This window comes from Lissotriton helveticus, chromosome 10 (genome assembly GCF_964261635.1).
Source record: "Lissotriton helveticus chromosome 10, aLisHel1.1, whole genome shotgun sequence".
NCBI classification, from domain to species: domain Eukaryota; kingdom Metazoa; phylum Chordata; class Amphibia; order Caudata; family Salamandridae; genus Lissotriton; species Lissotriton helveticus.
Window position 1 is genome coordinate 418,010,340 of NC_136071.1, and position 14,449 is coordinate 418,024,788.

The 14,449-nt window shown below is 43.9% G+C and overlaps 1 protein-coding gene across 1 annotated transcript in view; it reads right to left on the reverse strand.

Moving 5' to 3' along the window:
* Positions 1–14,449, reverse strand: part of PGAP6 (post-GPI attachment to proteins 6) — a 500,899-nt gene that overhangs the window by 36,007 nt on the left and 450,443 nt on the right. Inside the window, exons 11-12 of the mRNA XM_078662901.1 lie at positions 11,530–11,676; positions 10,635–10,751 (exon numbers count right to left, since the gene is read on the reverse strand). Coding sequence (XP_078519027.1) covers positions 10,635–10,751; positions 11,530–11,676 — 264 coding nt within the window. The remainder of the gene's footprint in view (positions 1–10,634; positions 10,752–11,529; positions 11,677–14,449) is intronic.

Here is a 14,449-nt window from a genome sequence, read left to right on the forward strand (position 1 = left end):
TGGTGCTAGGAAATGTAATGCATTTAATATGATTACGCACCTTGATCTTACACCTCCGAATGTTTTTGTGCATCATGTGTTTTTGCGCTATTGAGTTATGTTCTGGCACCTCTGAATGTTTTTATGCATCATGTGTCTCCCTTGATCTTACACCTCTGAATGTGTTTATACATCATGTGTTTACCTTTCCCTACACCTCTGAATGTTTGATGCATCATGTGTAATGTGTTCTTGCTGATACCCCTAAATGTATTTTATTCTTAGGTGGTTGTTCTTTCCAGTACAGGTGGTCCTAGTGAGGTCCTGGTCCCCTGCGTGACATTCTCCTAAGGTGGTTAGGGTTGCGTAGGTGGTACTTACCTCTTACCAGTAGTTACTGGTTGAGTGTTATATTTGCTAATTTGTGCTACAGTGATTTTATATCCTATATTCTATTTCTAAAAGTATTGATTCTGACAGTGGCCCATGTGGCCCTGTCTTGTAAATAATCCCTTGTGAATATTGCCCGTGCCAGTTGGCACAAGGTACATGTGTGATTTCTATCTGATGTGTTTTGACAATACAAAAGTTATTTTAATATAACCTTGTATGGAGTTCCTTTTGTGGTGTGCCTAGGATGTTGTTGCTGTTGTGTGCTGGCGCAAATGCTTTACACATTGCCTCCGAGTTTAGCCTTACTGCTCGTGGCCAAGCTACCAAGGGGGTGAGCAGGGGTTATCTTGGCGTGTGACTTCCTTGCCCTGACTAGAATGGTGGTTTCTGCCTGGCTTTGGCGTCAGCCTTAGCCTACCAGAAATAGCCAGTTCTAACACTAAGTAAAGTGCTTGGCCGCCGATTACTCCCTTTACTGCCACGACTAATACATACCTATCAATTCAGCTTTGTACCAGGTCGTAACACATCATTAAATATAAGGTGACTATATCACGTAATAAATGCATCTCCAGATAACCTTCAAAAAGCCAGGTGTATCTCATTAGACTTAAGTCAGGCATTTGACACCCTTAGCTGGGAATATATGCTAGTAGCCCTTCGCAAACTTAGCATCCCCCCCCACAAGTATCTGCCATGGGTAAAGCTGTTATATACAGCACCCACTGCAAGAGCACGTACAGGCACACATCTCACAGACCTACCACACATGCAGAGGAACAAGGCAAAGATGCCCACTTTACCCTATATTGTTCGTACTATCACTGGAGCCCCTGGCATTGCGCCTACATCAGGAAGTAAGGGACTGGGGTATCTGCATAGAACAAATAACCGTTGCATTGTCCCTCTATGCCGATGATATATTATTATATATCAAGGACCTTCATGATGACTTGCATCCAATAGCCAATGCCTTCATACAATTTGAGCAAATTTCGGTGCTTACTGTAAACAAAACCAAGTGGCATGCCTTCCTTTTTAAAAGTGATCCCCAGATCTTGCTGATTCCATTCGGCCATCTGAGACTCCATGTTGCACCTAATTCCTTTAAATACTTAAGAATCCAAATATATAGATATCCCCAAGATCTCTTGGATGGAAATGGCTCCCAAATGTTCTCTACTTAGCATAGCACAAGTTTCTCCGATAATTTTAGGCAATTCCTGCTCGTGCTGTGCAGGAATGAATTCCCTCAAGCGTTGGTGTATGTCAAATGCTGCTGACTCCCCTTTTATGTTGCTTAACATAATGGCTGATAATGCAGCAAAATCGTCCATCAGTTTCATTCCCAAGTCCAGGGCAGGTGCTGCCCCCTACTCATTCTGAACCTGTTTCAGTACGTCAGGCAATACAGTCAGAGAAGGGGTACCATGTGTTCTGGTGTAAACAACAGCGAAGACTGTACCCCAAGTCGCACAATCTTCCACAGGGGAGCCATCCCCATTGGCAAGCAAAAAGTCAATATTCTGTGTTTTTTCTGCGGGCCAGTATGGGGAAAAATTGCTTCAAGCTGGCTTGTTTTTTTGTGCTATCCAGAACAGAATGTGCTCCTGACTGGTGGGAATCTTTTGCATAATGGCATTCAGTGTTTGTGGGCTTATTTCTGCTGCATCTTAATTAGCAACGTTAGGACGCTGTGTATAAGAAGCTTAAGACTGGACATGTCGCTCCTTCCTTACTGAGCAGACCGAATCTCACGTTTTCTGTAGAGTGTGGGAGGGCACCTTTAAAGCAATTTATATGCCCTTGGTAAGAGAAAGGAATTTCTATGTCCACATATGGAATGTATTCATCTGCTGTTTCATCCTCAATGTAGGTGTGAAACAATTGTGTTTGAGTGTCTGCAGCTGGGAATTTATCCCAGGAATAGAATACCTCTGTCCTGAATACTTTCTGCTCCTCAACACCTGGGAGGTGGGTTGCAGAGATCCTCAGGTTCCTGGCTTTAAGCCATTCCCAGATTGTCTGAGCTTCGTGAGACAATGGTCTGGACCTTGCTCATCCCTGCTTGGTGAGGTAGTAATGGTAGAAAGGCCATCAACGCTAAATGAACTGCTTGTAGCCCAAGGAGACTGATGTGATAAGTCATCTCCCGGGGTGACCATGTTCCCTGGATTTGTATGTGATCATATGCGCTCCCCAACCTGATAGAGAGGCATCTGTAACTATTGTCTGAGATGGTACCTCCTGATGAAACAACATCCCTTGTTGGAGATTTGATGGAGAACACCACTAGCTCAGGGACTGAAGTGTCTTGGGATATAGATTGGTCCTGTCCTCCTAGTTGCCTGACTATTTATCCCACTGATCTTCCAGAATCTCCTGAAGCGGATTCATGTGGAGGCGAGCATTCAGGAGTTAGAAAAATGCACAAGGCCATCGAGCCTGTGAGAGATGACACTGTTCTCACTGTGGGATGAGAGGTTGTCTTGAGAGAGTGACACTTCAGACGGATTGATAACAGTTGCTCTTCTGAAGGATACACTCTTGCTTTTACTGAATTGATGATGGCACCTAGGTAATACAGAGACTAGACTTGAGTAGAAGTCAATAGGGTGTGGTTGAGATGCAGACCTAATCGTTAAGCTTCTCATGGTGAAGAAGATTTGATCAGCCAGTCGTTTAGATAGGGATAGACAAATATTACGAGCTTTCTGAGATGTTCAGTGACCACTGTCATGCACTTTCAGAAAGTTCGGGGGGATGATTTGAGGCAGAACGGAAGCACCTTGCATTGATACAGCTCATGGCCTACAACAAATCTCAAGAATTTGCATTGTTTCCTGGTTATTGGAATGTGAAAAAATGCGCCTTGAAAGTCTATCGCACAGAACTATTTCCCAAGATGTATTTGGGGATAAATCTGATGCAGGGCCAGTATTCAGAATTTATCTCTCCAAACCCATTTGTTGGCGGTCGTCAGATCTAGAGTGGGTCTGTATTTTTTGGGGGGCCTTTCTTTATTGACCAAAAAATAACTAGGCTAAATCCCCATGCCTCGTATGGAAGGGACGATTTCCAATGCTTCCTTGTGCAGAAGGTTGTTGACTTCTGAGTGCAGATGTTGAGTAGATGGTTTTGGTAGTATACTTGGATGAGGAGTGGTAAATCAGAAAGAATACCAATTATGTACAATATTTAGAACCCAGACATCTTTCGTTATGGATTGTCACTCTGCCAGGAAATTAGGTATATTTCCCCTTACCAGAGTGGGTAACAGAAAAGGGGGTAATAGAGATTCATTGTTTGTAGCCTGATGCAGGTTTTCCCCCTTGGGCAGCCTGATGGCTGGCTCTTCCTCTGGGTTGACGATGTAGTTGGTGTTGATAAGGTCTGTGTTGCTGAAGCGATTGTTGACCTTGACCCCAGTGAGGGGTCTGAACCCTCTGCAGGTGATAATGACATTGGTAAGGCCTGTAAGGATGCTTCGCTGTTCTTTTTGGTTTTCAAGACCAACCGCCTTCAGGGTTTCCATCTCAGAGTTCACCTGAGTCATCTTGTCATTTGTATGACTTCCAAACAATGTGGATCCTGAGAATGGAAGTTTAATGATACGTTGTTGTGCCTCATGTTTAGGACCTGTAAGGCAAAGTCAAGAGTGTAGTCTGAGGGTCAGACCATGATGGTACTCATTGGGCTGCTAGCAGTGAAGCGTCAGCAGCCACACTACTGACTTGGTTGAAGACCATAATCCCTCAAATACCACGTCAAGGAAGTCCTACCAACGATCTCTAAGGAGGTTGTCTGCAAACGTTTGCAATGAGTCCCTAAAGGCTCAATCATATCTGCAAAGCAGGGCCAATGCACTTGTAGCTTTCATCGAGGTGCAGCTGTACCATATACGTTGCTTCCCACTTTCTTATTCTCCTAGTACGGTGGTACAGTGGACAAAGGAGTAGTTGAGTGCAGTTCCTTTGCCCCCAGGACCACTACAGAGTCAGGCGAGGATCTGAGTGAAGAAACAGCAGAGTGTGGTTGCTGTAGCTGGCAACCCCACCGGCAGACAAGATGAAACTGGTGCACTAATTGATATCTGATGCATTTTCTTCTGAAATGTTCTGAAATGGTCAGAATTGCTTACATTTTTGGATGTAAGGAAGAGATCTTTAAAAAGTGTCAGCTTGTGGACTTCAAATGTAATTAGCCCTTTTCTCTTGCTGCTCTCATGATGGTCTCCTTCAGTATGAAGTCATGGACAACATATGTATCAGAATGTCTGTGGCAAGGCTTAATCTTGAAGATGAGCTTGTGGTCGTGCACAATATGTTGAGTTTTATGTCTACTCCCTCGCTGGTTGGGAGTATATGCATGAAAATCTTTCTAATTAAGCTTTCCAGATCTGTGCCTTCTGATGTTGGAGGGGCCATCAATTCCTTATATTGTGCCTCTAGAACAGTTTTAAGGCCTTCTATTTGGCTTTGTAGGTGAATGTGTTGTTCCTTCAACACTAACAGCTCTTGATGTAGAATTCCCTTCTCCTCTCTGTGTCTTCAAGAGATAATCATGTTTGACCTCCCTTATGTCTTTTGAGATTTCTTCTTTCATCAACGCGAGGTATGGTCTAAGATCCCGCAATAACTCCTCTAAACTATCTTACTAGGTAGTTTTTTGGGGGGGACTCGGCGGAAGCAGAGTCTCAGGATGGCTGCCAACACTTCCCGATACCCACCCCAATCTACTCCACTTCAATTTACCTCACTCTAACTCACTCCACTCTACCCCAGTCCACACCACTGCACTCCAGTCTACCTCCATCCACTGCAATCTATCCCACTCCACTCAATCAAACCCAATCAACCTCACCCAACGCCAATCTACCCCACTATGCTTAAATGTACCCCACTACACTAAAATCTACCCCACCCCGCTCCAGCCTACCACACCCCGCTCCAGCCCACCACACCCCGCTCCCGCCTACCACACCCCGCTCCCGCCTACCACACCCCGCTCCCGCCTACCACACCCCGCTCCCGCCTACCACACCCCGCTCCCGCCTACCACACCCCGCTCCAGCCCACCATTTCATTTCATAAATCTTTATTTCGGCAATATTATTACCATAAAAGATACACAAAATACAATCCATAGTTATTTAAAAGAATAAAACATTTAAAACATCACAATTCATCCTGGTACAAGCAAAATTTACATTGGCATGGTTCCTTGTTTTGCAATAGACTTAATGACCAGCCTTTATGCTCTGTATCCTCAACGTCCACATTGCACCTAGATATTTAGCTACAGCAAAAACAATGTGATCAGTCATATCTGTAGTTAGTACTCTAAACGCGGCCAGGCACTCCGCAAACCCCATGTTCCTGCATATGGGGGCAATCCATGTTTTGCGGGGAGCCTTGTAAGCCGGGCAGAAAAAGACCATGTGGAGCTCTGATTCAGTAGCTACTCTGCAAGCCGGGCATAAACTAGTAATTGGGTCTCTCCATTTACTTGTTAGAGCTCTTAGTGGGAGGGTCCCATGCCTCCACTGCAGGTAGAGTTTTCTAAGTAGGACGGGATACATTTTTTCTAATGCTGATTCAAAACTATAATGATCCTTGATGCATAGAAATGAATCCGTAAGTGACCCCAGTGTTGGCTGGCAACAGAGTTCTGCCAATTTACTGTCGCGGTAGAACTTTGCCAGCCTTTTTCTGGAAATTCGTGAACATACAGTCAAGGGATCAGACCAGAGTGCCGCTAGACCTAAGCCCTCTAATTCAGTTTTAATAAATTTTAGCCATTTAATTTTCCCAGCATTCGGGATAGCTAGGACCTCTTGTAAACCCTGCCTGTAACTGATCAATTCCGGGACTGCCCACAGCCTCCGCCAGTAGACCAAGGGACGCAGTGCCAGTTCTTCACTTAGAGGGCGCAGCCCCAGATCTAACCTCAGTGGGACAAGGGGTGTACTAGGCGGAAGTCCGGTCAAGAGCCTAATAAACTTGTTCTCCTCTTTCGCTAAGTCTGGAGAGACTACATGACCCCATAACTCGCAACCATACATAGCAGCCCCCCTTGCCTGTGCCTTGTAAATCTGAAGTGGAGGGCCAACGGGTCTAATTGATGACCTGTTATTCCCTATGAGCTTTAAAACCCCTCCCGAGTACTGGGTCAACTTAAGTAGTGCTTTCTGTTGTTGTGAGCACCAAGTCATTTTTTCATTTATCATGACCCCAAGATACTCAAAGGTGTGAACCCTTTCAAGACTAGTCTGACCAATGGTAGGTGTAAAATGTAGTTTAGGTGGGGCATTGAAGACCATAAATTTGGTCTTTAAGGTGTTGATTTCTAAACCGTGTTCCCCACAGAAATCTACAAACCCTTTTAAGACGCGCTGCACCCCCATTGGGGACTTTGAGAGTAGCAGGGTGTCATCGGCGAACATAATCGCTGGCACCCTGCTACCTGCCAACTTGGGAGCATCTAAGTTGGAAATTCCATTAAGGTGGGCGAATACCCCGTTGACATAGAGGCAAAACAGGGTCGGTGCAAGCACGCAGCCCTGCCTTACCCCCCTGTCAACGGGGAATCGGTTAGAAAGCGCCCCATCCTTGCCACACCTCACCTGAGCAAAGTTGGCCGTATGGAGACGAATAATCATCTCCAACAGGCCCCTCGGGACCCCCAATTTGGCCAACACCTCCCAGAGTTTTCCACGGGGGACCAGGTCGAAGGCCGCCCTCAGGTCCACGAATACAGTGTAGAGGCTGCCACCCTCCAGCTGTACCGTTTTCCAGAAAATGAGGGCGAACCGAAAGACCTGGTCTGTGGTGGAGATCTTCCTTCTGAAACCCGCCTGGAGAGGACTTAGGATTTCATGATCCAAGATCCAATCCATCAGACGATCCAGAAGTAGCCTGGCAAAGAGTTTCTGAGAAACATCTATCAGGCTTATGGGCCTGTAGTTGGCTGGGAGCAGAGGCGAACCCTTCTTGAATATAGGGACGATCTCTGCCCCCAGCCAAGTTGGGGGGATCATCATGCCGTTCAGAATGGCATTGAACAGCATCCTCAAATAAGGGGCCCAGATCTTAACTTCGTGCCTATAGAGATCTCCTGGGAGCTTGTCCAGGCCTGGCGCCTTTTCAGCCGCCAGACCCAGGATTGCTATTTTAAGTTCTCCCAGGGTGAACTCGTCCATCTGAGATCGAATTTCAGGGGTTCGATCCAGACAGGGTTCGGTTGACCTCCCCACATGGCTCTGGTCGGGTGAACTGTACAGGGATTTAAAGTGGTCCTCCCACACTGTGGCAGAAATGTTTGCATTTACTGCCGCCAATGGTTCAGCTGATCCGTGCTTGACGATCTGCCAGAATTTTCGCGCATCATGGACTTCTAGGGCAGCCGTCATTTCTAACCAGTTTAACTGGTCCCATTCTATTTTGGCCATGTGAATAGTGGACCTATAGGCCATCCTGTTTATCCAGCCCACCACACCCCGCTCCAGCCTACCACACCCCGCTCCCGCCTACCACACCCCGCTCCCGCCTACCACACCCCGCTCCCGCCTACCACACCCCGCTCCCGCCTACCACACCCCGCTCCCGCTTAACACACCCCGCTCCAGCCTACCACACCCCGCTCCAGCCTACCACACCCCGCTCCAGCCTACCACACCCCGCTCCAGCCTACCACACCCCGCTCCAGCCTACCACACCCCGCTCCAGCCTACCACACCCTACCACACTCCGCTCCAGCCTACCACACTCCGCTCCAGCCTAACACACCCCGCTCCAGCCTACCACACCCCGCTCCAGCCTACCACACCCCGCTCCAGCCTACCACACCCCGCTCCAGCCTACCACACCCCGCTCCAGCCTACCACACCCCGCTCCAGCCTACCACACCCCGCTCCAGCCTACCACACCCCGCTCCAGCCTACCACACCCCGCTCCAGCCTACCACACCCCGCTCCAGCCTACCACACCCCGCTCCAGCCTACCACACTCCGCTCCAGCCTACCACACTCCGCTCCAGCCTACCACACTCCGCTCCAGCCTACCACACTCCGCTCCAGCCTACCACACTCCGCTCCAGCCTACCACACTCCGCTCCAGCCTACCACACTCCGCTCCAATCTACCCTACTCTAATTCACCTAATCTATCCCACTCCACTCCAACCACTCCACTCTTCCCCAATCTATCTCACTCCACTCCTATCTTGGCTCCACTCCACCCCCCTGCATTCCAAACTACCCGACTCCACTCCACTCCAGTCTACCTCGATTCAATCTAACCACTCCATTCCACCGTATTTACCCCACTAAACTCTACTCAATCTACCACACTCCATTCCACTCTACCCATGCTACCCCACTCCACTTCACGCCAATCTACCACATGCCACCCAAACCTAACCCACTCCACTCCACTCCAATCCAATCTAAACCACTCCACCTCAATCTACCCTACCCCACTCCATCTTGCTCCAATCTACCCCATCCAATTCGCCCCACCCAATTTACCTCACTCCAATCTAACCCACCCTAACTCAATCTACCCACTCCAATCTACCACACACCACTCTAGCCAACTTCACTCCACATGACACCACTTCCATTTCACTCCAATCGACCCGACTCCCCCAATCTATCCCACTCTACCCCACTCCAGACTACCCAAACTACCCCACTCCATTCAATTCTACCCAACTATAATACATCTAATCTATCCCACTTCAACACACTCCACTTCAATCTACCCAGCTTTACTCCAGTCTACCCCACTTCACTCCACTATTCCTTAATCCTGCTCATTCCACTCTTTCACAATCTACCACACTCCACTCCAATCTATCCTAATATATCCCACTCCACTTTACCCCAATCTACCTCGATCTACCCTGCTCCTATCTTCTCCAGCTCATCTACTCCAATCCACCCCACTCCAATCTACCCCACTCTACCCACACTCAACTCTACCCCACTCTTCCCACACTCCCCTCTACGCTAATCTAACTCATCATCCCACTCCATGCCCCTAACTTTTATCCAGATACACAGGTGTACATAACAGCTAAAACAGATTGCCAAAGCCAATAGCTCTTGCATAGGGGAGACCTATTGGCTTTGCTAATCCTTTTTTTATTTTTTATTCCTAACTTCCCTTACCTCTATTCACCACTGAAGTCTAAAATTATACTTGCCTCCCTTTTCTTCTACCATCCTTAAATTCTAAAAATTACCTTGACCTCTACCGACTCCTAAACCCTGCCACCGATTCCTAATTTTACCTCTATCCAGTCCTAAACCCTAAAATCACCTTTACCTTCCTTTACTCCGACCCACCCCTAAACCCTAAAATTACCCTTACCTCTACCCATCTCTAAACCCCCAAATCACCCTTACCTCCGTGTCCCTCCACCCATCCCTTAACCCTAAAATCACCCGTACTTTCTTTTTATCTCTACCTGCAAGTTAACCCATTTTTTTGATGGTATGAAAATCATGTTGTTGAAATAAACAAAATACCTGCATGGTAAAGGATGTGTGGTGAAAGTAAAAGCCTATACTATGCACTTACCTGAGTAGTAAAGGTCGTGCGTGGTAAAGACCACATTGTAAAGGCTGTGCAACGTAGTACCGATAGATGGAAAATAGCCCCCACTCCCTGGTCACTGAGGCCGCAGCATGTCCTGCACTATTTATAGCTATACATCAGCTCTAGTGCTAAACAAATACTATGTTTTGCCATTCTTTCTAGTTTAATGTATTTGGATTGCACTATTCAAGGGTCTCATAGAAGGTATAAATCAGTCCATGAGTTTTTATAACTTTTGAATCTGAATCTCAGAATTGACCCACTTCAGGAGATTAAAGCAAAGGCCATTGTTTACTCTTGAACTGTTTCTAGTAGAGGTTGAATTTAGTATCCAAAAGATGCTAAATTACTGCTTCACAAAGGGACAGAGACATTACTACATCTCACAGAATCCGGTTTTCAGAATCAGTTCAGGGACTGTTTTACTATGATTTGGTCGACAATGACATGAAGAAGGGGTGACAAATATATATTAAGGGCTCATTCTCCCTCACCATGAGATTAGCTTGTTGAGTAACTGTAACAATATGATCATTAGCTGTAAAGGGGCAAGGAGATTAAAGTCATGGGACATTATGACTTTACCTGGCAAGACAAATTAAAAACAATAACAGTAGTGTAGGTGCTCTGAGACCACAACACAGCTTCTGATATAACCTACCCATACAACTAGTAAGAAAGTAATTGCGAAAAGGCAGGGGCCCATCATGTTCCAGATTCCTCTTCGATCCAACTGCATAGACATAGCAATTAGCAGAGTGCCAAGGATGAACAGCATCTGTGGGGAAAGAGTAAGAATAGCAGTTAGGAAGAATGTGCAATTAAACTTAGCTGTGGAGAGTATTTAATCATTAGCCGCAAGGATAGAGACACAAAAAAGAATGAGCATGTTGAACAAGCATTACCAAAGGCAATAGGTCTGTCCTAAGCCAGCCTGCTACCTTATTTTCTTTTTATTATTCCTCAAAACAAATATAAAAGACATTAACAGTGCACAAGTATAGTTAATTAAAAGTAGAAATATTTACACCCCAAAAAATTTACACATCACAAAAATGATCCATAGCAAAATAAACTTTAAAAAATAAAATGAAAGCAGAGACTGGTCTACCAGCCTGCCACTGAAATGGACTACTTTCTAGGAGAATGTCCATAGGTGCACAAACGAAATGCTGTCTCTTACAGTGAAGACAGCCAATGGCTAAAGTAGGCTGACCCACTGCACCATGCAGGAGGCTGTAGTGGGTCAACGCAAAATGCGAATGATACTTGAAGAGACCAATGATTGACTAAAAGTGCCTCCATGTCTGTATGTATTTTTAGCATGATTTTTTTTTAAACAAAAGAGGAGGCTAGCAAAACTCCCAAAGCTGTCCATAGGGCAGATCTAAACATAGAAACCGAGGCATAGAATACATGCAGTGAAAGAATTTAAAAAGGATAATGACATTGGTGACATACACAAAAAAAGAGGTGAAGTGACACATCCCATACCACCTACATACAGCTTATGATCACTCTCCCAGATTATTTTTAAGAATTTACAGCTCACTCACATATTTCAAGATATCCTTTACTCTAGACATGCACAGCAAAGTCACCCAAATGGAGACGACAGAGCCCAGGAAATCACAATACTGCAAAGTGTCATAGTCCATAATGCACATTACTGCAATCCCTGGCTGGTCACAGGCATGATAGAACTGCAAAGAAAGAAGACAAAACAAACATTGGCAGACCAAGCAATATCCAAATATCCAGCTGCGTTTAGTAATACATGTATATATATAAAAAAAAAGAAGCAAGGCCTAGGGGTCAAGCTCTGTATATACATACATTCAAGCATACAAGCGTTTTCTTCCTTAGTCCATGTGGATGTAACGGATGCAAAGGCACGGCTGACACGTTTCACCTTGCATCTTCTACTGGACTACAAACCCAATTCATACCCATTTATATCAATATAATCAGTCCTTCCTTTCTTTTAGTGATGCAAAACTAGACCATACACTATCACTGTGGTCGATGGTTAAATTGGGCCTCCATTTTTATTCTTCTTTATTAATGTCATTATTTGTCCGCGAATATTTGTGTAATTTATTACCACCAACCATCTCTTTTAGTTCTACAATTACATCATCATATTGTTAATCAAAACATTAAAGTGACAGTGCATTTAAATATATGTCGATAATACTTTCCTAAAGAAAATGCTTTTGCAATATGCAAGAACTGCAGTCAGGCACTGTATTGTAATTAATAATTCCAGCTAATTCAATTTCACAAATAGGATCATCATAGTAAAGGGGAAATAGTAACGTGACAATACATTCAAATAAGCGGATAGTCCACTTAAAAGTGCTTCATAATATCCTGCACTGAAAAATGCTACACTATATATTCTTTAAAAAGTCAAGATGTTACAATCTAAACTGTATATGGAACATTGAGATAGCAAAACATTCAATTGAACTGATATGGTAGTATATAGTACAGCATAGCTCACAGAATCCAACAGAATGACAGTACTCCCACTACAGTTCATTAGTGTGTGTACTCTCATAAATAACATCCAATAACCATAGCTGTTCACCCTATTATAGGCAGAGTAGTAAAGTGTTAAAGTGGCATAGAATTCGGTTAAATCGGCGTAAACATCAAAGTGCAATTTGCAACATCGCACAATCGCATTTCTAACTGAACTGATCACATTACAAGAGGATCAAATAAGAGGGCAATATATTCAGTTAAAAAATGGATGACCATCTTCTTTCAGCCACTGCTACATGGGTTCTAAATTTCATCCAGTTACCAAATCCATTCATGCAAACAATACTATTATTTCTGGCGCTCTAAAGTGAAAGAATTTAAAAAGTGCTTATCCAAAACCATCATCAATAGTATAATAACATGGATTCTATATCTTATACAGACAAAAATAAGATAATTAACCTAGAAAAATTGGTCAACAATGCACCAGCAACGCTGGCTCCACCTCAGATTCTTTTCTGCTCAGCAGGAGAGTAGTGTTAAGTGGAAAGTAGTGTCAAAAGAGACTGATGAATAAATAAGGTTATTGCTTCAATTACTTCATCATCATCAACTTTATTTTGCACTACATAGATGCATAAAAGTACACATATTAAAAGAATGTGATAACATTTAATAAACCGATCGAGAGATAAATACAATGCAGGTTACAAACAGGATCAGATAGCAGCGATCATGAATTAAAAAATAGGTACAATCAATTAAAACGATAATCTTTAAGATTTGATAGATAATATACTAAAAACCTTGCGAATTGTCAATGCGGACAAAAAAGAAGGAAGCAAGTGCAAAGCAAACCAGTGGGGTTTCTAATTGGTAAAATAATGAAAGGGCTAAGACTGGATTAAGAAAGGAAAATCTATTTAAAAGTGGTTAATAAATATCTACCGCTTTGCTTTATACAATGGGAAGAAGAAGAATAGGAAGTGTGAAGTTGATTGGGTTGCCTTATTATTACACTTGTATCGCGGTAAGTGACTTATAGAAAATAAATTGTATGGATAGCCCAACCTTAACCAAATAAAATTCTATTGAAATCGGGTCAGGATAAAATGATGCTGGTTGTTGTTGACAAACCCTAAATATGAATGAAAATGTTAGGGCATCTGCAGTATGCTTTCAAACGTTTTTATAGATTGTTTCTCTCCATGGCTATCCCACCTGTTGCAAATATCTTTTGTTATATAATGTCCTTCCATCTAGATTTAGGAAGGTTTTCACGAAGGGTAGGAGTGTCATATAGGAAAGCAAGACCCAATGAAGTTAAGGTTTGCCTAACATACGAAAGCCATGGGCTTTTGTGGACATGAGCAATGTACAGACTATGTTTCAGGATTTTCTGGTTCAAACCCACTGTGTCCCTTTAATAGTAATACATGGCATACTGACTTCAGTGTGTGCTACGAGGTTATTACATAATTGTGGGACTGACAGCAATCTTTTGATAAATTTATCGTCTATAACTTGGATTGGTGTCACGTCTATTACCCCCAGATTGCTGCCCCATATGTGGCTTCAATTACTTAAAGTTGCTACAGTTACATAAACACAGAAGTGAAATGTTACATACTTTATATCAGAATTGATCTATAAAATCTATGAGAAAAATCCTATTTAAATTAATGAAAATTAAAAAGACTTGTAATTTGGTTGTTGACAGCGCAAGTATTGCACAATTAAACGTTCGTGCATTACATGTGTTTAAATACCAATGTCCAGTTGTGCTCCAGGTTTCTCTGCAATTTAATACAGTTTATATTATATATGCCAAATCGGGCTAACTCCAACATAAGTCCCACTTTCTTTACTTAGTGAAACACCATATTTTAAGAGCAGTGATTTTAATAAAGTGCAACGTGATGATAAAACTTCTGGGCAGCAGCAAAGCAGGTTAACAGGGATTCTCTACTGAAATCGCAAAAGCTC